Genomic DNA, 25,537 nt, shown 5'->3' with positions numbered 1-25,537 from the left:
GCAGAGAGGTTAAGAGACTTGCAGATGTTATTTAGTGTGTTTTCAAAGGCAGTTGCTCCCCAAGATTGTTACCTAATCACTTTCTAGTCAGAGACCAGTTTCAAGCAGGAATCATACCAAAAAAAATTTAGTTGATATTTTATTTTATTTTTCCTATTCCATATTATGGAAGTTTTTCAAGATTCATTCACTTGAATATTTATGGACTGCTCTCCCTTCCCACCTCTTTTCCCCTGGCAATGAACAGTCTGGTAAAAGTTGCACATGTACATTTGTGTTTAACACGTTTACATATTATTCAGTTTGTTGTGAGGAATTAGGACTAAGGAAAAGAAAAAGCCATGGATAGGAAGAAAAAAACATAAGAGAAGTTTTTAAAAAGTGAACATTCAGATTTTGTGATTTGGGGGGGGGGTTCCCCTCTGGATGTGGATGGAATTTTCCTTGGAGGGTCTCCTAGGGTTGTCCTAGCTCTCTGAACTGCTGATAGGAGTTGCATCCATCTAGACTGATCATCTCACAATATTGTTGTTAATGTGGACAATGTTTTCTTGTTTCTGCTCCCTTTGCTCAGCATCCTAGAATTTTTCCACACTTCTCTCAAGTCCTATCTTTCAGGAATCATGCAAAATTAAGTGGTATATTTTGTACATATTCTTTTTCCTTATTTTCTCAGACCACTTCTTCAAGACACCAAGGCTTTGATGCTGCACGGGATGCCAAGAGGTTGTACAAGGCCTGCAAAGGGATGGGTAAGAAAGTCACTTTATACCTATTCATTTCAGTTTTGAAGGAAAACCCCATGCTCTATTTCCTTCTTAGCTCAGAAAGCTAAAATTTCCTGACTTGGAGTTCATTAGGTCTTTTCTTTATAGCTGAGGTTGGTCTCTTCCCTCAAGTTCACAGTTCATCCTCCCTCTTTCAACCACTGAACACTGGATGAAAAACAGGTCACATGTATTTCAGGGTCCCTCCTTGCAATGACCCTGACTTTAAAGGAAACCAGGGAGGCCAGTAGTGAAGTTCCATTTCATTTTGGGGTACAATAAAGTAATAAAATCTTTCCTTGGACCAGATTTTCGTTTATGTGTAGACAGAGCTGTTCCTAAGAGGCCGAGAGGCTCCAGAGTCATTCCCATATGGTGCAAAAGCCTAGAACAAATCTCATGGTGAAGGTTCCCATGAGAAGGAGGAGGGGAATGGAGTCAGTACCACATTAATGTTTATCATAGAATATGGGTTCAGATCTCTGCTCAGATACTTGAAGCTATGTGAGTGGTCTTGGACAAATCTCTTCTCTGTTTTGTTTCCTTCTCTGATATTTATTATAAAATAAATGTTCTCTAAGATCCCTTCCTACTGTAATGTTAGAGGAAGATGCCAGCTGTGCAAACCTGGTAAATTAACTGTTCTCTGCCTCAGTTTCCTTAATTATAAAATTGGGCTAATAACAGCACCTACTTTCCAAAGTTGTTGTGAAAAGCAAATGAGAGAATATTTGTAATGTCCTTATCACAGTGCCAGGTCCATAGTAGGCTTATAATAAATGCTTGTTTCCTTTCTTCAAAATCCTATGACACTAAGTTAAAATGTGTGACAAGGAGAAAACTTGAAAGGAAAATAAGGCTAGAAAAGAGCAACATTCATGCTAATTATTTGCATGTACCCACCACCTGGTAGAGTAAACTCAGGCCAAGGCTCCAGAAGTCTGCATTCATATTGAAATTTCAGCACTTAACCACTCACCCTAGACATTCTAGTATTCTGAAGCTAAATCAGGTATAACTGAATACATATAATATAGAATTATTATATTCTGTATAATATATTAATATATGATTATATTATATTTTAATATGTGACTCAGTCAAAATACATTATATAATGTGCTACATGTCAATATGTTACATTATACATGTATAATATGCATTACACAGGTGATACCATATTACCTCTCATATAACATGTATGATAATATACTACACACATATAATATGGATTGTATAGAACATCATCTGATGATAATGATGATATTCGTCCTTTGTTCTTGTGGTGATGCCATGACAAGCACGAGAATTAGATTTCAGTGAGGGGGGCGCTTTTCTAAGTCACCAGCCTTACTTTCTCCTCTGGAACCATCTGGATCCAGTGACCAGATATGAATCAAGATGACTGGTGATGGCCCTGGATATGAGGCAATTGAGGTTAAGTGACTTGCCCAAGGTCACACAGCTAGTAAGTGTGCAGTGTCTGAGGATTCAAATTTCCAGCTTCAAGACCAGTGCACTATCCACTGTGCCACCTAACTCCCCATCATCATTATATAGTAATTTGAATATGAATATGGGTCACATTTATGTTTTGTGTATAATATGCATTTACAAGTGTGACATCATATATTACCACTATTATAGTATGTTGTGATATTATATTACATGCATGTATTGTATATAACATGCATTGTATATAAGACCATCTGAACAGTTTTAATATACACTTCTATAAAGGGTATGCTCAGATTACTTACCTCATTGAGTTATTATGTGGAGCTTAAGGAAGGGGTCTATAACTCTGTTGTGTCAGGGACTCTTCTGGTAGTCTTGGGATGCCTATGGATCCCTTCTCAGAATATTATTTTTAAATGTATAAAATAAAATTCAGTGGATTACAAAGAATATCAATTATATTAAAATACAATTATCAAAGTGTTTTTAAAAATAAGGTCAATTTAAGAATCCCTGGCTTAAAGCACACACACACACACACACACACACACACACACACACACACAAACATATATGTTTATAAATAAATAGCCATTGTCAGCTAGCTTTAGGATCACTCTTCCTCATGTTTTTTTTTTTACTTTTAAGTAGATGTACTAAAAACCAACAAATATAAGTTGTATGTATATAAATATAGTTTGTACATAATTATATATAGTTTTCTTCAACAAATAAAAACAAATAAGCAGTATTTTTACATTGTTGTTTGTTTTTATATGTATATATATATACACATATACATATAGTTCATTTGTTTGTATGCCTTAGTGTAGCTAATCCCTTCTCCCTTGAAGGGATTAATTATGATACCTTTAACAATGGAGTATTCTTTCCTAATCCCCTCTACCCTCAGAATTGCCTTGATGTCATACAAATACTTCTCGGAGTCTATTGGGGAGAGATATTTTTGACCCAATGCTGTGGCTAGATCCCAAAGGAAATATAGGAAAATGGAAACCTCAAATATCTATGATCGTATCTCCATCAGAGCCTGGCACAAAAATCATTCATTTCAGGACATAGAGTTCATAAATATGACAGCAGTTCCCAACAAATCAGGATTTGTCATCTACCATGGCTGAAGCATTCCCACGCCTACACTAACCTCTTCCACCATTGTTCCATGCAACATTCAGGAGTCTAGACATCATGTAATAGTTTTCCTCTGCAGAGCCCTGGGGGCAGCTGTGAGCAGCCTGCCAGGGCTAATGGGAGAGACCACCTGTTCAGTTAGGCCACCTTCTAAATGAAATCTCAGAGCCACAAACATCCTGTCCCTTGCAGGCCTAGGCTTCCAGACAAACCACTTCCTTCCTTGGGCTGTTCACTGAGTGGGAGCTTTGGTCAAGCCCAGGATGTGAAATCCATCTTCTAACAGCTGTGGTGGCTCCTAGGCACACCCAACCCACTTCTACCTGTCACTATCAGTTATCTTTAGGATCTTCCTTCTGTGTGCTTTTTTTTTCATTTTTAAGTAGTTGTATTTAAGCCAGAATTCCCTCCAGACTGTTGAGAATGAGCTCTTGGAGCTGTGAACTCCCTGTATTCAGGCTTTATCGAGGAGACAAAGTCATGTCACCAGACTGATCAAGTCACAATTTTAAAACAGAAAAAATGTGTCCATATACCTCCCAGTATCCCATTCCATCATCCTTGTCCCCTTAGCCACTGAGCATGTTCTACTCTCAAGCTCCAGTATTGTCCTAAGACATACTCCCAACATTTGACCTTCATACTCTGGATCTTTCCCCAGGTTCTTTGTCCTGTGCCCCATCCCTCAATCTTATTAATTTCTAAGTTATGGCAAATAATAATTATTGTTATTATTAACATAACATTAGAATAATAAGAATTAACCTTTGTAAACTACTTTAAAATTTGCATTTTACAATATGATCTAATTTGTCTTCACAATACTCCTGAGAGACTGTTGTTCAGTCATTTCTAATTCTTCAAGACCCTATTTAGCATTTCTTGGCATAGATACAGAAGGGTTTATCATTTCCTTTTCCAGTTCATTTTTTAGGTCAGGAAACTGAATCAAGTTGGGTTAAGTGACTTGCCCAAGGTCACACACCTAGTAAGTATCTGAGACCAGATTTGAATTCAGGAAAATGAGTCTTCCTAACTCCAGGTATGGCACTCTATTACCACCTAGCTGCATCACTTGAGACATAGGTACCCCATTTTATACTTGAATACTCTTTCAGATTCACAGATATAAAAATGTCTGAGGCTGGATTTTGAATCAAATCTTTCTGACTACAGCTCCATTTCTCTAACCCATAAACTAGAGGTATCAGATATGCAGCCCACAAACCTTCAGAATGAGACTTGAACAAGACTAAAATGCAATTGGAAAATATTTAACAAAATAAGTAAAAATACAATAAAATCATAACTATCATTATATTTTAAAATTGTCACCATGAGACCCACAAGATCCTTATGTACAGTTAGCTGGCCCTTATTTGTGTTTGAGTTTAATACCACTATACTTGATCACTTAACTACCTCTAGGTGGCAAACTAATATAAAACATAAACAGACTCTGGTTTTTGTCCTTTGAATCCTCAGAGCCACACAAACAGTAGGTGTTTAATATATACTTTTTCCACTGAGTGACTAATGTACTCATAGTGTCAGCACATTAAAACACGCTATGGTGAAAATCCATAGAACTTGGAAGCAACTTGGATTCAGATCCTGAATTTATTATATGATAATAGATATATAATTATTATATATTATATAACCTTCTGTGGGCAAGTCATTTACCCTCATGTAAAATACAGATATCAGACTAGGTGATCTCCAAGTCCCTTCTAGCATATGACTTAAACTTTAGATGATGTAACAATAACAAATGTGATGAACCTCCCAGGGTTGATTTTTTTAAATGAATTTTAAGAGAGTATTAAAATTTTTTAAATACTATTATTTTAAATTAATAAGCATTTCTTTTCTTTCCCTTTCCCTTTCCTCTTCAAATCAAAAAGAAAAAAAAGCCCTTGTAACAAATATAGTCAAGCAAAGAATATCCCCCTCATTGACCATGTCCAAAAAACATATCTCATTCTCCACCCTGAGTCCATTCCCCCTCTTTTGGAAATTAAATACCATGTTTCATCTTCAGTCTTCTGAAATTGAGGCTTGACATTGCATTAATCAGAGTTCTAAGTTAACAGAGGCTCTCTATACAGTAAGACTAACCAGGTCACAAGTCTGATATCTAACCATTCATTGTGGTCCCTGTTACAAACTCTTAGGTTTAAAAAAAAAAGATTCTCTGTTTCTCAAATCCAGTATCCCCAAACCAACCTTCAGTTTAGGAAACACACATACTAACAAAACTTAGTATCCATTATTAAGGACAAACCAAAAAGCAAGAAGGAAAATACAGGAGGTGTGCTATGGATAGCTCTGGATTTGGTCAGGATTCCCAGCTCTTCCTCTCATTTGTTGTGGGCAAACTACTTAGCTTTTTTTCCCCATTTATAAAATAAATGAGACTTGTACTAGGAATTCTCTAGGATCTTAAGAACCAAATGAAATCAAAGGTACAAAAAAACTTTGTAAAGTATAATGCAAATACAAGATGTTATAAGTAGGAGAAGTAACAGTACATGCTGGCCATGGGACAACAGAAAAAACTCGATTAAGGTCACAGAGCCCAAGAAGACCATTGAAGAATTGAAATCACAGACTAATCACACATCTGCCCAAGCAGTGAGCTGCCACATTGGAACCTCACCACATCGATGAAATGATAGGCTGCATTTATCTGTGTGTATACAAAATTATTATTATTATTATTATAACAATAACAACAATAATGTGACTAGCATTTACTATGTGCTAGGCATTGTGCTAAGACTTTACAATGATCTCATTTGTTCCTCATGGTAATTCTGAAAGATTATTTTGCTGTTATTATTTCCATTTTACAGAACTAGAAATGGAGGTAAACAAAGATTGAGTGACTTACCCAGGATCACACAGGCAGGAGTTGAACTCAGGTCTTCTTGAATCCAGGTCCAATGTTCTATCTATACCAATTAGTGTTTCTCAAGTATCAGAGAGAGAGAGAGAGAGAGAGAGAGAGAGAGAGAGAGAGAGACAGAGAGAGAGAGAGAGAGACAGAGACAGAGAGAGACAGAGAGAGACAGAGAGAGAGAGAGAGAGAGAGAGAGACAGACAGAGAGAGAGAGAGAGAGACAGAGAGACAGAGACAGAGAGAGACAGAGACAGAGAGAGACAGAGAAAGTTCAGAGAGAGAAAGGGAGAGAGAGGAGAGAGACAGAGACAGACAGAGAGAGACAGATGTATCTACATTTTGGATCCATATAGCTATATGTATGTTCATGTACAAAATTAGTCTTATTAAAAAAGCTCAAATGTTTCCCATAGATCATTTCTCTCATCTTTTCAATAACCCCATTTTACAGAAGAGGAAGCTAAAGGCCCCAGTGGTGGTTTGGAAATAGAAACAGGATGTACCATTTTGTCATCCATCCAGTGCTGAGGCTTGGACTGTAAGTTGAGCTGAATAGAAGGTAATTGTTTGTGGCTAACCACAATTTTTAGTACTTGAAACAAAGACCAAACAACCACAGCTGATTTCAGTGGTCTTAAGGACACATTGATCCCTTTTGCTTCCTTCAAACTCAATGACCTCCATCCTATTGAAGAGTTGGCCAATTTCCTCCCTATCCCTTCTCAATTTTTTCCCCAAGTGAACTTCTCAGAGCTACACCATGAGTAAAAACCTCTGGCAGTTCAAGGGGTAAGTCATCACTTAAGTTTTGAGCCATACTATGTCATTATTCCTCAATGTCCAATCAAGATTTGGGGTTTTTATTTTTTCTTTTTTTTTTAAGTTTCTAAGAACCACTGTCTGGTGACTGGTCACAGAACTTCAAACCATTGTAAATGTTTATAGAAACCTGTTCCAAAGCAAGGACTACTTATGTATGACACGCACATCATGAAATGTAAAATGAGGTCACTGTTTAATAAATCTTCCTCTTGCCTGGGAAGTAGAGATAACTTCTTTGAGAAAATCAGAAGCATCATATCATAGAAGTCACCTGTTTCCAGATTCCCTGCAGGCAGTTTCTTTTTTTATTTAAAAAAACTATTTATTTAAGGCAATGGGGTTAAAGGTCACACAGCCAGGCAATCATTAAGTGTCTGAGGTCAAATTTGAACACAGATCCTGCTGACTCCAGGACCAATGCTCTATCCACTGTACCACCTAGCTGCCCCTCGCAGGTAGGTTCTAAGTCATTTCCAAACAGGTTTGTTATTTTAAAAAAATTGTTATTGATATTCAAAAAGGAAATTCTGGAAACTATGGTGTTATTTTTCTAAATGTATATTCATGGGCCAAATTCTTTCCTCATCTAACTGGCTATTTTTGGAGCATCATTTTTATAGGTTACTCATGTAAGGGACTGACTGTAGGATCAGAATTTACTATTAGGATAGTGCTGTCATGAAACAGGCACTGGCTTGGTCATCAGAGGATCTGTGCTAGAGTCCTAGCTCTGCTTGAACAGGTCCCTTACAATCTCTGAGCCTGGGTCCCCTAATCTCTAAAATAATGGCTTGTCCTCTAAGAGCCATTTCAGTTTTAAGGCCCATAATTCATTGATTGTACCTAGAAATCCCATCACCGAACCTCAGAGGTCTACAGAAATATCTATAAAGAAGCATCTAGTCAGAAAGGGGACAACATTCACAGCTAAACTCCAGACTGTATTTCTTGAATATTCCCTATAGGTTCACATCATAGAGTTTCTGAAATAGCTACCCCCACTGGTTATGCTCCCACCTTTTCCAACTGTCTTCCAACTTCCCCCTCCCAGACATGAAAAACAAAACCTCTTCTCTTAATTGCAAAGGGTTAGAATGGAACAAACAAATATATGTGAGTATGTATGTATTTATTACATATATAGGAATATTCGTATATCCGTATATAGGTGTCTCCAAAACCCAGACCATCTTGACATTTGAACCTTCTTGTGTTGAATTCTCCTTCCCCTCATAATTTCCCAGCAAAGTTTTGTTTCTTACTCCATTGTGTCTATTGAATTAAAGAAGGATTTTCATTCTTCACCTAGACTAAGAAGGCTCTCTAGAGATTCTGGATTCTCTCGGAAGACTGACAAGGACTGGTCATCAAGGGACAACTTCCCAGAAGCACTTTTAGAGGGCAGGAAAATACTCATAGAGAAGGGACTGAACCTCAGCTATGAAGGCCGTTCCATTTATTACAGATATTTTCATAGCTCCATTCATAGCTCCAAACCTCATACAGTATGAAGATTAGTGAGTCTTATATTTCCTCTTTAAATGAGTATTTTCTGACAGAGGATTCAGATGCTAAGTAGATGTATGGAAGAGTAGTTCTGGATAGTAAGTTCATAAAGTCAATCTGTCAGTCAATGGACATTTATTGACTTTACTCTATATCAGATACTCTTTTTTTTTGAGTTGAAGAAACAAAGAAGGCAAAAACATCATCCCTGTCTTCAAGGGGCTCACATTCTAATGGAGGAGATAAAATACAAATAATTATGTTCATACAAGATACATACAGGAGGTCTCCTGAAAAAAAAGTAGGATTTGAGCAGTGTTTTGAAGAAATTTAAGAAATAAAGGAAGAAAAGATGAGAAGAAAAAGTATTCTAGACATGTGAATAAGTCATTGATAAGACCAGAGTTGGGAGAATGTCACATAGGAGGCCAGTTTAGCTAGGAGACATAGTCGATAAAGCACTAGACCTAGAGTCAGGACGACTCATCTTTCTGAGTTCAAATCTTGCCTCAGATTCTTTTGCTGTGTCACCCTGGGCAAATAACTTCACCCTGTTTGCCTCAATTTCCTCATCTGTAAAATGAGATGGAGAAAGAAATGGCAAACTACACTGATATTTTTGCCAAGAAAATGGAGGTAACAAAGAGTTGGACACGATTAAACAACAACAACAAAGTACCAGAGGAAAGTGACAAGATTTTGAAAAGCATTAAAAGTCAAACAAATAATTTTATATGTGATTCTGGAGGTTATAGGGAGCCAGTGGAATTTACGAATAGGGGATAATATGATCAGATCATTTCTTTAAGAAGATTTCTTTGACCAAAAGAAGTAAGGTATGAGAAAACTAGTTGTGGTAGTTTAGAGAAAGTAGGTTATGAAAGGTTTGAGCCAACAGAAGATTTTGTATTTGATCCTTGACTGAAGAAAATAAATAGATTATTGTAATCAGCCAGATGAAAGATGATGAGGTCCTGAACTGGGGTGATGGCTGTGGGAGTGGAAAGAAGGAGACATATATGAATGATGAAATAAAGGTAGAAATGACAAAATGTGGCTACAGATATGTGGGCTGAGTGGGAATGAGGAGTCAAGGTTGACATCAAGGTTGCAAGCCTGAGTAATTGGAAAGATAATACCTTTCTACAAAGACAGAAACTGAAGTATACAAGTGACTTGCCTAAGTCATTTGATTATTTATATTAGAAACTAGAAGTCAGGGTCTTGGTTCCTTATTCAGAATTCTTGGCACATCAAAAGGATGATGCATATTTTCATTAAATGGATCTTCTTCTTTCCTTACCTCCTCTTCCCTGGGCAGGGGACTAAGTTGAGTTCCTTGCTAACTCATTAGAGCTTCCTTCTGATACATCCCAGACTTTTATTGACCTCAGTCTTTCCATCAGAACACATCTCTCCAGTGTCTGATTCCTTCAGAGCCTTGCTTTCTTTAGCCAGTTAAGTTCTACCTAATAACTAGTATTCCACAATGATGGTAGCTAATGAGTTAAATGCAGAATTGATTCAAACTTTTGTCCTACAGAGTTACTATGATCCTCAGGAAGCTTTGCCAGCAAATTTTTGTGAAGAAAAGTAGAGAGAAAGGCAAAAGGCCCAAAGATCAGTCATACCAGAGCCCTCTTCCAACAGAAAATACCCACAGGCCACAGAGGGTTGGGCCATGGCTATAGTTATGACCCTTAATTGAACATGATTTGGACTGGAGACTCCAAATAATGTTCTCATATTTTATAAAGCCTTAAATTCATCTGAAAATAAGTTTGTATTATATCCCATATAATACAAGGAATATTTAATTATTCAATATTTAAGACCTGGTTCTGCCATTGTGTGACCTTGAGAAAATTAATTAATCTCTCTTGATCTCAATATATTCATCTAGTAAGTGAAAGCATTGACTTTGATGACTGTCCTCCTTTTAGCTCTGAAAACAATATGGTACTAATGGTATAAATTTCAGTGTCCATAGCAGAGGCAATAAGGGATACATTTTGGGGAGGGAGACATTTCAGCATCTTTCAAACCATGCTACATCGACATCTATCTATTCTATGTAAATGTAGGACTGGTTCTGGCCTTGGCCTTATACTGGTACTAGTCTTTAACTAGGTGGGGCCTATAGCTTGAGCACAGCATCTTAGAATTGAGAAAAGTAACTTAGAGTTAAGAAACCTGGTTTCAAAACTTGGCTCTGACACCTCCTAGTTATGACCCCTAAGCAAATCATTTCACCTCAGTCTAATTATCTATAAAATAATGACAATAATACTTGTGCTTAAAAGCGAGCTATTAGAGATGGAAGTAGTCTGTGGGTCCAACTCCCTCACATTACACAGTAAAGATGCACAATAAATTTTTGTTGAAGGATAGAGATGGAAATGCAATTTTTTGAGTCAATGCAAATCAACTACAGGAAAGCCAAGTTTTGAGTTCAATCTGGGTTCTACTATACATTTGAATGAGAAAGAAGCAGCTTGTGCTGATTTTCTCCTCTTGGTCAAAATAAAACCCCTTTCTTATCCATTTAGGCTTCTTTTTTTGTATCTTAGGAACTGATGAAACTGCCATCATTGAAGTCTTGTCCAGCAGAACAATAGACCAGAGACAACAAATAAAGAACAAATACAAGACCACATATGGCAAGGTAATCTCAAGATGTATAGCACAATTTGTATGGTATTCACTTAGACACACACACACACACACACTCCTATTAGACTCATTTCCCACAAAGCATAGATCATTTTATCTAAATTTTTTATCTTCCTTAAAACTGAACATAGTGACTGGCTTAATGAACACTTGTTCTTTGACATTCTTTCATTCTTAAGCTTTTTCACTCTTACATATTCAGAATATTGAAAAATAATGAAATTGTTTTAACAGACTATTGATTTCTTAAAACTGTTCAATTATTTTAGTAACTTGCTGTGGCTACTGTTGTTTTGGACTTGACTGTTTTTAAACTCTTTTAGAGTTTTTAAAATATTGACTTCATTTTTACAAAACCTGGAATAGAGGAGTTTTTTTCCCCTTTAAAAGCTGGCAAGTTCCAGCTGCCAATTTGCAGATGGATCAACAATTTGCAAGTGAACCAGTTTCTGTACATGGAACTAAATATAATGGATCTTCTCATCCCTCTCTGACTTCAGATCTAATATTCTTTCCATTATACTGCCTCACATTTAGGATTTGAGATAGAATTTTAAGGTAGGAATTCAATAGACAAAAATAGAGAGAGCTATATAAATATGATCTATTATGGTGTGAAATGGTATGTTATCATAATAAAATGATACCTTCAAGAGCAATGGAAGTGTGTAAGTCTCTTTGCCCCTACAATAAAGAGTCCCAGACTGCTGTGACTTTGTCAATTCTCATGTCTGCTCTGTTATTTTTCTTCTTTCTCCTTTACTTTTCTCCAGAGATGTTACTTCTCATGATGTTCAAGGACCTCAGTGATTTGACCCCAACCTGTAACTTCTTTATTTTTGCATTTCCTTTATTCCAGGCAAACTAAATAATGCCATTACCAAAACAATCCTTGTGCTTTCCTGTCTTTGTGTCTTTACTTTTACGTGTCCCTCTACCTAGAATATCATTCCCTCCTCAACCCCTAACTTCAGGTATATGTATACACATGCAACAAGGTCCCAATCAAACCCTACCTACTTCACATAGCTTTTTTTTTAAATGCTGCCCCCCCAACTCCTTACCTCCTCCTCCTGACAGAGGCTAAGATAATGCCTTATTTCTTTGAACTCATGGAGTATTTTGTCTTTTATCTTTCATATCACTTACTTGGTCTTTTTTTTTTAACTTTGTATTAAAGTCTTATAAAGATTAAATGTGGTAGAGTAAAAAGTCTTGGACTTGGAGTCTTTTTAATTAACTGGAGGACTTTGGGAAATTTCACTTAGACTGTTCCCAGACGACATCTCTGGATTGTGTGCTATGGTGGAAAAAGCACTGCCTCTGGGATCAAAGGTCTTGCATTCAAATCCTGCCTTCTGATGCTTACCACTTGTGTGACCTTAGGCAAGTCCTTTAAACTTTCAGAGTCTCAGTCTACAAAAGGAGGGTATTCGACAATAGGGTTCATGCTGGTTTTATATCTATGATCTTACAAAGATCAATAGCTTTCATGTCTGTAATATCCTCCTTTAGGGTTTGGTTCATGTATTCATGAGAGATTGCCTGTAGACCTTGAGATCACCTTTACCTTCTTGTCAATGTTTAAAGGAGAACATTTAAAGGAAAATGGATGAACGTGTCCCTCATACAATGATCTTGTATGTATTTGTAGGACCTTGAAGAGGTACTGAAGAGTGAGCTCAGTGGGAATTTTGAGAAGACAGCTTTAGCCCTTCTGGATCTCCCAAATGAATACAGTGCCCGAGAACTACATAAAGCCATGAAAGGCCTTGGGACCGATGAATCTGTGCTGATTGAGATTCTCTGCACCAGAACCAATAAGGTAAGAACCACAGTCACGTGACTTTTCTCAAAGACTCTACTAAGGGAAAAGATGAAAATATTCTCTCCTAGAGATATAGAACTTGCCTTAGGAGAGGGGACTCCCACAATGAAAGGGACTCTGGACAAAGTCTGGAAAGAAGCGAATCTTTCCAATGGATTGGCCCCATGTTATTATACCCCACTTTACATGATAAATAACAAAATCATGATACAGAGAATTTAAGAGTTAGAAGGTTCTTCAGAGAAGAATAAGTAAACAAATAAATGTTTAACAACGGGGGGGGGGGTGAAAATTCATAAGACACAAATTTTAGTTTAATCTTCATGATTAACGTTTTCTTAAGTCTAGAATATAATAATAAAATTACAAAGCAAGCCTTAATTTATTTGCCAATTTCTGTGGTGCAAATGCTAACACTGAAAATTTAACAATTGGCTGTCATCAGTCATCCATTGCACCTTTGCTGCAGTCACCTAGTCCAACCTGTGTATGAAAAAAATCCCTACCATAACATATTACAAGTGGCCATCAAGGCTCTGCTTAAAGATCTCCAAGGAAGAGAGAACCCCCTAACTCTCTAGGAAGATCATTCCCACTTTGGAAGAGTAGTAATACTAGGAAGGTTTTACCAACATCAGACTAAATTGACTCCTTTGAAACTTCTATCTACCCTGATTCTGTAGATTCCTGTTCAGTGAGGGTTGGATCTAGTGACCTCTGAGTTTGTAAACAACCTGAGATTCTGCAGAGCACAGCAAAAAAGTCAGAAACTCCTCTTTATGGAAAACTTTTGGTGGGCCCTCATCACTTCACTATTTTGGGTTGTAAATCTCTATGTTCAAATCCTTCAAGTTTACTTGAAGTAATGGTGACATCTAGACTAGATGACCATTGTTGTAGAGGATATGGGAGATTTATTTATGGAATAAGAAACTGGACAAAATGAGCTCTGGTTATTGCTTCCAACTCTAAGATTCTGTTTTTGTATATAATATTCTGATTTGAAAACCTAAATGCTTCATTTGGTAGTTTCCTTTTATTAATGAGGCATTGGTGTAGTAGAAATGACACTGGACTTGGAGTCAGAAGACAAGACTGGATCCTAGAAACATAGATTTAGAGATGGAAGAGAGGTCATTTAGTCCAACTCCCTCATTTTACAGTTGAGGAAACTGAAGTCCAGAGAGAAGTGACTTGCCTAAGGTCATAGATGTAATTCAGACATGAATTTGAGTCTTGACACTATAATTTATCAAGAGTATGATCATTGGCTTAACCTCTTTAAACCTCAGTTTCTTCATCTATAATATGAGACTAATAATATTTATACCCTCTCTAGTTGATTCAATTGTTATGAGGAAAGTAAAACTATATTATTACTACACAAATCTTTTCTTCTGCTTCTAAATTAAGGATTGGAAAAATCCAGAGCTTTTTTTCCTTACAAAATGTATGTATGCATCTCTCATGGCCATTTTATTATATTATTAATAATGATAATAACAATAATAATAATAAGGATAATTCTGATCTATATGGTACTTCAAGGTTTAGAAAGCATCTTCCTCACAACCCTGTAAGATAGATAACACAAGGATTATCACTATTATTTTGTAATAGTAAATGGCCTGATAAAGCAGAAGTCCCTATTATAGAGGATTTATGTGAGAGCAGACACTCCCTCTAGTGACTGACAGCCTGCACTTTTTTGGAGATTGTTCCATCAAATGATTAAGTCTCTTGAATCTTTGGGTTAAGGCCACTATTGTCCCACCTTAAAATCAATAAGAATACAAGGATACATTTTAGTATCTCTTGTCTTAACTTTTCCCTTAATTTCAATATGTACTTATAAGATATGGTATGCTATCTGACAATACCAGCTTTGTGGAACAAATGAGAAAAAATAGAAAAATATCTGGGTGTTATACTGGTATCCCCAAGAGGGAATACCAAAACAAGTAAACAAGCTCTTTAACTTCCCAGGGTTCCCAGATAATACAAAATGAGTTACAAAAAAGGTGTCAACTTTCACTGGTAAAGAGAATGTTCTCATTAGAAGTTTCCTATGCCAGTAAAATCACAAGCCTGGTGAAAAATGGAAGGAAGGGAGGAGTTAAACAAAATGAGTAGGTGAAGAGAGGCTTGATATGTGGTAGCCTCTAAGGGGCATGTCCACACAGATGAAATCACAGGTCTATCTGAATATCATGAATGAGTTGGGTTGTAGCAGGAAGAGCCCTGTTCTTGGAATCAAACTATCCTGATCTCTTTACTTACTGATATATTAAAGCTGTGTGACTGTGGTCAGATCAAAGGATCTTGATTTGCAGTTCTAGGGTGGTTTAGGCTTAGAAATCAGCTGGCCTAATCCCCTCATTTTATAAAGGGGAAACTGAAGCTGGTCGTGATTAAATGACATGCAACTTCATGCATGTAGTTAGGAAGAGAGCCCACCTTTGAACTCCAGTCCTCTGTTTCCTGCTGCTTTGCCCTTTCAACTATAACAACCTCAATTTCTTTAGGTGCAAAATATTAGTGAAAATCCTTGTGTTATCTAGCTCCCAGGATTGTGAGGAAGATTTCTTCTAAACCTTGAAGTACCATATAGATGAGAGTAATATTATTGTTATTAATATTAATATAATAAAATAGACATGAGAGATACATAGCTTTGGAAGTCCTTCCCCAAGATATGTGATCATAAATAAGGTTTCACCAACATCCATATTCCGCAGTTGCAAACTCTTTTCCAACTTAAAAAGAAAATTTTTCAGCTCTGATTTTTAGTTTCATTTGTTTTCCTTTGAAGGCAACTGGAATTAAGTGGCTTACCCAAGGGTCATACAGCTAGGAAGACTCTGAGGTTGGATTTGAAGTTCAGATCCTCCTAACTCCAGGGCCAGTGCTCTATCAACTGCATCAACAAGGTGTTCCTGTTTCATCTTTCAAGATTTTGTTGATGCCTTATTCTTCACACCACGATTATTTCTTAATAACCAGTACTTCTTTTCTTCTGCAAAATGTTTAGTGTGCTCAGATGTGACCCAAAGGTCAGATGTAACACAGACATCCATTCAAAAGTCTGCACTGATTTTCTTGTGCCTTTTTCAGGTTTGCAAGAATCACAGGCATCTAGGAATCAGGAGGAATAGAAACCAAAGAGTTGGGCCATTATTAATGTATGACCAATAATTAATAGTCATTAGTATTTAGAATGGGGACGAGACCTATGATTCCAGTAATATGGGAAACTCTTCTGGATGGGAAAATGGTCTCTTTAAATACAAGTTGGCACCATATCTGCAATTTATAAGCTTAGAGAATTTCCTAGAGCAGAGTCAAATACTCCAAACCACATTAAAATGTAATTGAGAAATGGTTAACACAATAAATAAAAATGAGACAAAACAATGTTAATTTGAGATTTTTTAAAATCATCAGTGCTGCCTGCAGAGACCTGATTCTATTTGAATTTGAAGATCCTGGCCTAGAGCACTTAGGCTATTTATTCATCTTCATATAGCCAGTCTGGGTTAGAGGCTGATTTGAACCCAATCCTCCTGGCTCCCAGGTTGATTCTCTATCCACCAGAAGTCTTATTTAGTCATAGTTTAGGTCTGGCCCAGTTTATTTCAAATTCTAGGTCATTTCCTTATTTTTAGCCCAATTGATCTGATGAAGAGCAAAGTGATTGGGGCAGAGTCATTCTTGAAATTCTGCAAACCTGGGAAGTCAGGAAGAAAAGGACAATGAGGAAGAAGAAACTAAAAAGTGAAGAGGAAAAGGAAGATGAGAGGAAACATCATGAATATAATAGAAAATCATTAGCAAATATAATTTGTAAGCAAGTAAATCTCTCACTCCTTCCCCTCACCAAGACAAAACAACCAGTTCCAACTGGTCATGCTTTCACCCTTGCCTTCTTCCTGCAATGTTGCGCTCGGGGTTATTTTAACCAGATTTTACCTGCATAAAAATGTTGAGGGTGAAGTAGAAATCTACCTTTTAAGCTATTTGCAAAGTGATTTGCCCAAAAATCTGAATTCCAGATAGGCATCACAGCACAGTAAAAAATAAAAAGACAGTTCTGGATTTGGAGTCAGAGCACCTGATTTGGAATACCAAAAAGAAGAATAGTTAATTTTTATATAATACTTTAAGGTTTATAAAGTGCTTTACAAATGAAATTTCAATTAATGGTCACTTATGATCTATTTGTCTTTGGGGAAGTCACTTAACTCTTCTAGGCCTCAATTTTCTCATCTGACAAATGAAGGGGGTGGATAGGTCCATTTAAATTACAAAAGTATGAACTTCTAATTGTTAAATAGTAATATCAGCATCAAGTAGCCTAGTGAAGGAAGGCATGTCTCTTTTCTCTCTGTATCTGTCTCTCTTTAGAGTCCATTGCACACTAACCTGATGTTGGTATATTTATTTTTATTCCCTCTCTCTAGGAAATCAAAGCCATAAAAGAGGCATACCAAAGGCGTGAGTGTCATTTTCTATAAATCCTACCTAGTCTGGAGAAGAAATGGTCTTTTTCACAGTCTACCGGGGAGAGTAAATCTGGTCCCTCTTTTTCCTTTTCTAATAGTATTCAACAGTAACCTTGAAGATGATGTCAGAGGCGACACAAGTGGAAGCTTTAAAAAGATTCTTGTGTCCTTGTTGCAGGTAAGAGAACAGAGATTTTACTCTCTTATTTTATATTGGGGTTTCTATAGGAGGCTCAGTGGATAGAGTGCTAGGTGAACTCAGAAAGACCTGAGTTCAAATCCTAATTCAAACTCTTAATGGCTGTGTGACCCTGAGCAAGTCACTTACCATCTGTTTGCCTTAATCCCCTGGAGAGAACAATAGCAAATCACTTCAGTATCTTTGCCAACAAAACCCCCTAGACAGTGTTGATGTTCTATGGTCTACAAGGTCACAAAGAGTCAGACACAACTTAAAAAACAACTACCTCTAGTCATCAAGGTTCTTTGGTGAAAATTGCAAGAAAAGAAGTATTTGAGGGATAAGGAACTTTAAAAAAAAAAGGTTCAGCTAGTTAATTCCTTGGTTACAACATTTTCTTCTCTCAAATGATTTTTGGGAATCTTAAACGCAAAGGGATCTTTTGTGATTCTTCAGTTCTAGGATTTCAAATACTGAAGGCGACAATATACATAACAAATTAATAGGTAAGTCTTAAGCCTAAGACCCAGAGTTAAGTGATTTGTCCATGATTATAAGATTAGTAAATGTCAGCTGTTGAAATGATGGGCTAATCACATATTGAGAGGGAGGGATAACAAATGGATAACCACACTACCCTTTGCTGTCCACCTAATGTGAAGAGACTATACAGATGGCTCCCTGAATGGGAGATGGACTCCCTTTGGTAAACTTATGGAATGACATGGGGGAGAATTGGACAGGATGAATAGGCATGAATGAGTTATACTGAATCTTTGGAGGGAATAGTCTATTTAGGGAAATAATAGGTGGGCCCAGAACTTGCCACCTTTAATTTCAGACAAAAACCTTCCACATGGTGGCCTCCTTGAAACATTTCAGAGCAACATTTTGGAGAATGAGTTAAGGTTAAATAGCCAAGCAGGACAGAGGGCAGTAATAGAGATGAGGAAGCCATGAGCAACTCAGGGGAAGTGCCAGGAGGTGGCAAAATTGAGGGGATTAGAAAAGTGCATGGCATTGAACTTCCTTTACCAGGATTTAACCAAGGAAGGAACCAGATTCATCTATTGACTGTCAAATAAAAACTGAATCAAAAATTCTCTGACAACAACAGTCAGCTGTTCAAGGTCCCAACACAGGACTGTGGGAACACACAGTCCTCTTTACTGGACATCCAACCAAATAGACAGTCCATTGATTCACATCACATCTGATACATCATGTCCTTGCAGGCTTTATGTATTCCCTTTGTTTTATGATGGAACCCCATCCCCCCCCCCAAAATGGCCCATCTCTCTGTGGTGGGACTAGCAGAAGAGAACAAGAAAGAAAAGACACAAGCTGATGCAAAGAGAAGTCAGGTCAGTCCTTCAGAGAGCCTTCCTTCCTCTCTGTGCTCTCTGACTAGAGACATTTTAAATAGAGGTTTACATTGGCAAGAGGATGGACAAATTGGTCTCCTCAAGACCCTAAGTAATGCAATGTTAAGAAACTATCCCTGAGTTCTATGAGAGAAGAGAGACAGAGACAGAGACAGACAGACAGAGAGACAGAGAGACAGAGAGACAGAGAGACAGAGACAGACAGAAAAAGACAGAGACAGAGAGAAAAAGACAGAGAAACCAACAATTTTACTTAATACTTTCTATTATCATAGTGCCCAATAGATGGCAGCAAAGAGCAATAGTTGTGGCAATCCCTACAGAGATTATAAACTTCAATTAGATGGGATTTAGGATCAGACCTTCCCACCAGATCAGAGAAAATTCCCCAGTTCTCTTACTTTTTCTTTGATTTCCCAGAGTCACTCAGCAACTGTAATTGATAGAGTTTCTCTTTCTATAGGCTGACCGAGATGAAGGCGAGACTATTGATAAAGATCTAGCCGGTCAGGATGCAAAAGATTTCTATGATGTAAGTGTGAAAATGTGCCAATAATTCTCTGAATTATTTTTTCCTTTTTTTGATTTACCACTTAATATTATTCTCATTGTATTGGAGAAGTGTTTCTAATTACTTAGGAAGTAATTATATTATCTGAGAAATGAAAATGTGCTCATCTTTAAATTAAAATATGCTCATTTATGAATAGACTTTTCATTTTAAATATAGTAAATGATAATTATTCTCCATTTATATCATGCCTTTATTCACCTCTATTAGAAGTTTAAAGTTCATAAGTGAAGCATCTCAAGTCTATGAATATAATTTCTTTTAAGTGATATTTGGTATTAAAAAAACAGCACTTTCAGTCTTTTTCAAGAGGATTTTTAACAAAATGCTGATCTTTGACCTTTTAAGGCAGGGGAAGGTCGTTGGGGCACAGATGAATCAGCTTTCAATGAGATACTGGCAAAGAGAAACTACAAGCAATTGAGGGCCACTTTCCAAGCCTATCAAATTGTAAGTGACTTGGTACTACCACAATTACTTTAGCACTTATAATTGAGAATTAAGACAAAACCAGAAATCTAGAAATTGGGCGATTTTTCTTCCTTAACACTTTACAATACTATCCTTGGGGTCTTGGGGGCATAGGTCAACATAACTGTGGAGGAATAGAAGTATTACTGAGTCTGTTGTAGTTTGAGTCCTAGCTTTTATTAGATTTGTGACCCTTGCTGAGTAAATCTCATCACTGAGGTACAGATTTCACATCTAAAAAAAATGAGGCTAAGGGTGCTCTTCTTACCTACACTACAGGATTATTATGAGGAAGCATTGTCAAGCATATGGAAAAATAAGCTATCACTATTATGATGATCTCAATTTCAAATGTGAATAGATGATGATTATCTCCCCAATACCCCAGAGAAGTATCCCTGAAAGGTTGTAATTTAATGAAATTGTTATAGATATAACATCTAGCATCTTCCTAGTTTAAGGTACCTCATGGTTTCAGAGAACTGGTTTTGTTGGTAAAAAGACTTGGGTTTAAATCCTGACCCTTACTGACTGTGCAATCACAAGCAAATCCCTAGCTTCTCGGTGTCCCCAGGGAACTCTCAAAGACTACAAATTACACACCTGGGTTACCCCTATCTCTATAACTGCAGGAGAATGTGCTCACATTGAAAGCAGTCTCTACTTAAGTTTAGAACTGGACAAAATCTTAGAGGTGATCTAGTCCATCAGACTCATTTCACAAATGGGGAAACTGAGACTTTAGTGAGTGGTCCAGTATTACAAGTCAAGCTAGGTTTAGAATCAGAAAATTTAGAGCTGGAAGTGATTTAAAGGATTTAGTTTAACCACTTCATTTTCCAAATGACAAAACTGAGGTCTAAAAGTGAGCCTGGCAGATTCTCCAGGCAGAGTTAGAATTAATTAGGGTTAGTCTGGTCTCCAGACTTCTGTAACTCTGATTTTTCTTACCACCATTGCTATCACCACCATCACCCTTGCTACTTTTGCCAACTGGGATTTGCAAGTATTATATCATAGGAGACTAGAATCACAAACTTGGAGCTAGAAAGGACTTTGGAAATCATTTAATCCAAGCCCCTCATTTCAATGATGAAGAGCTATAGCCCACAAGGGGAAATGGCTTGACCAAGGTCACACAAGGAGCAAGCCACAGAGCTGGCATATGAACCCAAGCTAGACTCTGACTCAGTCCAGTGCTCTTTCTGTCCCACAATGGATTTTTTTCACATTGAACTTTTAATTTTATTTAAAGTTCCTTCATTTCTATTATCTCCTTTAATCCTTTTAATTACTCTGTGAGGTAGAGGGGAAAGGTATTATTGTCCTCATTTGATAAATTAGGAATTTTTTTTAAAATTAGGACCATCTGTAACTTATCAGGACCACACAGCAAGTGCCTGAAAGTGGATGAAAACTTCAAGATTCTCCAGCCTGAGTTCTCTCTTTAGCTTTTATTAGTCCTTTCATAATACCAGTCAATCTGGGGAGGGGAAGGAAGGAAGGAAGAAGAAAGGAAGGAAGGAAGGAAGGAAGGAAGGAAGGAAGGAAGGAAGGAAGGAAGGAAGGAAGGAAAAGAGGGAGGGAAGGAAGAAGAAAAGGGAAATTTAGACAGTTTTGGAAAGGGACAAGAAAAAAACAATTTTTTATTATTTATTAATTCATTTGTTCTACCCTGTTTAAATGCCAAGGGTTTTTAGATAAGCTTTTTTATTCCTTATGTGGTTTATTTATTTGATTATTTGCTTTGTTCATGATTATTAAATTTATAACAAAAATTTTTTTAGAAAATCATACTTTGGACCCTACAATTAAAACAATACAGCAATGTATGTTGATTTCCTTTATGAATCAACTTCAAATTAGCCCATATTCTTAGATGCAAAAAAACCCTTCAATTGGTTCTATTTTCATCTTTATCATTTTTAAAAAATTATCAGTACCTAGGGGCAGCTAGGTGGCTCAGTGGATAAAGTACCAGCCCTGGAGTCAGGAGTACCTGGGTTCAAATCCAACCTCAGGCACTTAATAATTACCTAGCTGTGCGGCCTTAGGCAAGCCTCTTAACCCCACTTGCCTTGCAAAAACCTAAAAAAAATTATCAATACCTCTTCCCCTTGCTCTGTAAATCTTGCAATGATCTTGGCATCTTGCTTTTGTCACTTACTGTACATATCCTGCAGTATAAATCATACCAATGTAGGGCAGAATAATAGAAAGAGTGATGGATTTGTATTCCCAAGATCTAGGTACAAGATGCCATCAGTAGCTTTGTGGCAAAGGACAAGTCATTTAGTACCTCAGTTTCCTCATCTATAAAAAATGAAGGTGGCATTAATATTTGATACTTTCTTGATTTTTCTGCAGTATTGGACACTGTTGACCACTCTTTTCTCCTGTAAGCTCTCTATGGGTATTTCTGGCACCATTCCACTCCTGTTTTCTATTTTGACCCTTCCTTCTGCCTATTTTCCTGGGTTACCCCTATCTCTATAACTGCATGTACTGCCCAAGGCTCTGTTCTGAGACCTTTTCTCTGCTCTCTTTGCTTTTTCCTAGCTATCTCATTAGCTCCCATGGGTTCAGCAATCATTTCTCTAGAAATTATTCCTAGAATATTTCCAGCATACTAATAATTATTTCATCAGATCTCCTGACCCACATCACTGCCTAGTGATCATTTTAAAGTGATGACCCATGCTCTTAAACTTACCATATTCAATAGAAAACTCATTTTGGTCCCCTCCCCCAAGCCCACCTCTTCTTTTGAATTTCCCTATTTCTGTCAAGGGCACTACCATCCTTCCAAATTCACAATCACAGTATCATCCTTGACTCCCTCATATATTCATTCTGCCAAATTTTATCAATTCTACCTACACAACCTCTCTTTACCTCCTCCCTACTTACAGTCACCACCTCAGTTCAGCCTCTCATCACCTCCAACCTACTCTATTATAAAGGCTTCCTAATTAGTTTCCCTTCCAAGATATCCTCCACCTCCTGCAGAAGCAATATTTCTAGGACACAGGCCTTTAGGAAAGTCACTCTCCCAATTCTGTAATTTTCTAGGGCCCCTAGAATCATATGCAGTTCTTCTTTTTGGCCTTCATGAACTTTAACAAACTGGTTTCAGTCTATCTTTTCAAACTTCTTACATATTACTCACCAGTCAGACTGACCTCCTTGCTTTATCTCACATATGATATATTATCTCCAATCACAACCAATAAAACATTTATCAAAGGTCAGTTATGTGCCAGACACCATGCTGAATATTGTGGATATAAAGATAAAAGAAGACAACTGCTGCCCTCAAGGTGCTTACATTATAAAAGGGGAAATACATCTATCTATCTATCATCTATCTATCTATTTATCTATCTATCTATCTATCTGCCTATATCTATATCCTTATCTCTATATCTGTCTATCATCTATCTATATTATCTACCTATCTATATATATATGTATATATATACATATATATATATATATATATATATATATATATATATATAAAACATAAACAAAAAAAGATCCAAAGAAACCTTAGAGGGAAAGACTTTAGCAGCTCTGGGGAATAGAAAGGTTTCATGCAAAAGATAGCCCTTGAGCTGAGTCTTGAAGAAAGTTAAAGACTTGGAGAGGTAAAGATGGAGAAGGCCAGGATCCCAAGACAAAAGCATGGACATGGAAGATGGAGCATCTCTCTTCTGTGTCTTTGCACAGGCTGGTACCATACCTAGGATGCTCTCTCCTCACTCCCTCTTCTTAGACCCCTTTAAAAACTTCCTTCAAAACTCATTTCAAGGGGCAGCTACATGGCACAGTGAATAGATTCAGGAAGACCTGAGTTCAAATGTGACCTCAGACACTTAATAATTACCAAGTTGTGTGACCTTGGGCAAGTCACTTAATCTCATTACCTTGCAAAAACCTAAAAAAAAAAAATCACTTCAAGTGCTATCCTTGGTCTCTCCAGCTGCCAGTACCTCCTTCCTAAAATTGTTGTTGTTGTTGTTCAGTGGTATCTGATCCTTCATGACCCATATGGGGTTTTCTTGACAAAGATCCTGCGGGTGGTTTTCCATTTCCTTCTCCAGATCATTTTTTTTTATGAGAAAACTGAGGTTCATAGGGTTAAGTGACTTGCCTAACTGGTAAGTGTCTGAGGACAGATTTGAACTTAGGTTTTCTTAATTCCAAGTTCAGTATTCTTTTGTATGTATTTGAATTTACCTGTTTGGGTGCATGTTGTTTCCATTGATAAAATTAAAAGCTTCAGAGGAAGAGTTTTGTTTTATCTTTGTATCCCTAGTATCCCACAATGCTTGATATTAGTGCTTAATAAATGATTATTAATGATGGACAATAGACAGATGGACAGATGGACAGAAGGATAGATAGATGGATAGATAGATAGACAGACAGACAGACAGATAGAATAGCATAGATGATACAGAGATGGATAGATGGATAGAGAGATGGATAAAGAGATGGAAATAAAGATGGATACTTAGATGGATGAACTCATGCACAAAATGATTAGGAGGAAAGTCTTTTATAAAATTCAGAAACATTAATTTGTATTCTCATTGCCTCTAAATCACATATTCTGGGGTGCATAAGTCAACCTGGAGATGCAGAATGGTGTCATGGAGAGCAGCCTGCCTTGGAGTCAGGAAAAAATTATAGGTCTGGGTCAAAAAAGAAAAATGAGCTTCATGGTTAAAATATTCCCCCCAACTGGGGTCAGTAATTTAATTTAAGGGATTTTTACACAGTGGTTTTTCTGCATGGGTGGGAAACCCCAAGTAACTAGGTATAAAAAAGAAAACAAAAGCCTACTAGCAATCTTTGTTTTGGCAAAAAGTGTCCATTATTCAAAAAGGGGAAGAGAGACAAAATATGAAATGTTATCAAACTAAGTGCTGAGACACAGGCACAGCCAATTGGAGCACTTGGACAAGGAATATTGCACCCCCAAAGCCTTCCAAAGCTAGAGAAGGGCTGAGAGAGCCCTTGACAAGAATCTTTAGTGGATTCAGGGGTTCTGGGGAGATAGTATCTCCCATATCATCTTCTAATCAAGTCTCCAATACTATAACTGGAGTCAATTTGGGAGAGGGGAGAAGGGGAATAAGCTTTTATATGGCATCTACTTCCCACCAGAGAAGTGCTAAGTGATTTTTACAAATAGTATCTCATTTGATTCTCACAACAACCCTGGGAGATAGATGCTCTTATTATCCCCATTTTTACAGTTAAGAAAAATGAGGCAAACAGAGGTTTAAGTGACTTACCCAGGGTCAC

At 37.1% G+C, this 25,537-nt stretch overlaps 1 protein-coding gene across 1 annotated transcript in view; it reads left to right on the top strand.

Annotated features, from left to right (window-relative positions):
* The first annotated feature begins 239 nt into the window (after positions 1–239).
* LOC141499384 (annexin A13-like) overlaps positions 240–25,537 on the top strand; it is a 40,166-nt gene continuing 14,868 nt past the window's right edge. The window contains exons 1-8 of the mRNA XM_074202127.1: positions 240–251; positions 677–752; positions 11,160–11,275; positions 12,938–13,108; positions 17,572–17,605; positions 17,712–17,791; positions 19,643–19,711; positions 20,099–20,200. Of these exons, the coding sequence (XP_074058228.1) occupies positions 240–251; positions 677–752; positions 11,160–11,275; positions 12,938–13,108; positions 17,572–17,605; positions 17,712–17,791; positions 19,643–19,711; positions 20,099–20,200 (660 nt within the window). The remainder of the gene's footprint in view (positions 252–676; positions 753–11,159; positions 11,276–12,937; positions 13,109–17,571; positions 17,606–17,711; positions 17,792–19,642; positions 19,712–20,098; positions 20,201–25,537) is intronic.

This window comes from Macrotis lagotis, chromosome X (genome assembly GCF_037893015.1).
Source record: "Macrotis lagotis isolate mMagLag1 chromosome X, bilby.v1.9.chrom.fasta, whole genome shotgun sequence".
NCBI lineage: Eukaryota > Metazoa > Chordata > Mammalia > Peramelemorphia > Peramelidae > Macrotis > Macrotis lagotis.
The sequence above is the reverse complement of the archived record's forward strand: the minus strand, read 5'-3'. Positions and strand labels throughout refer to the sequence as shown.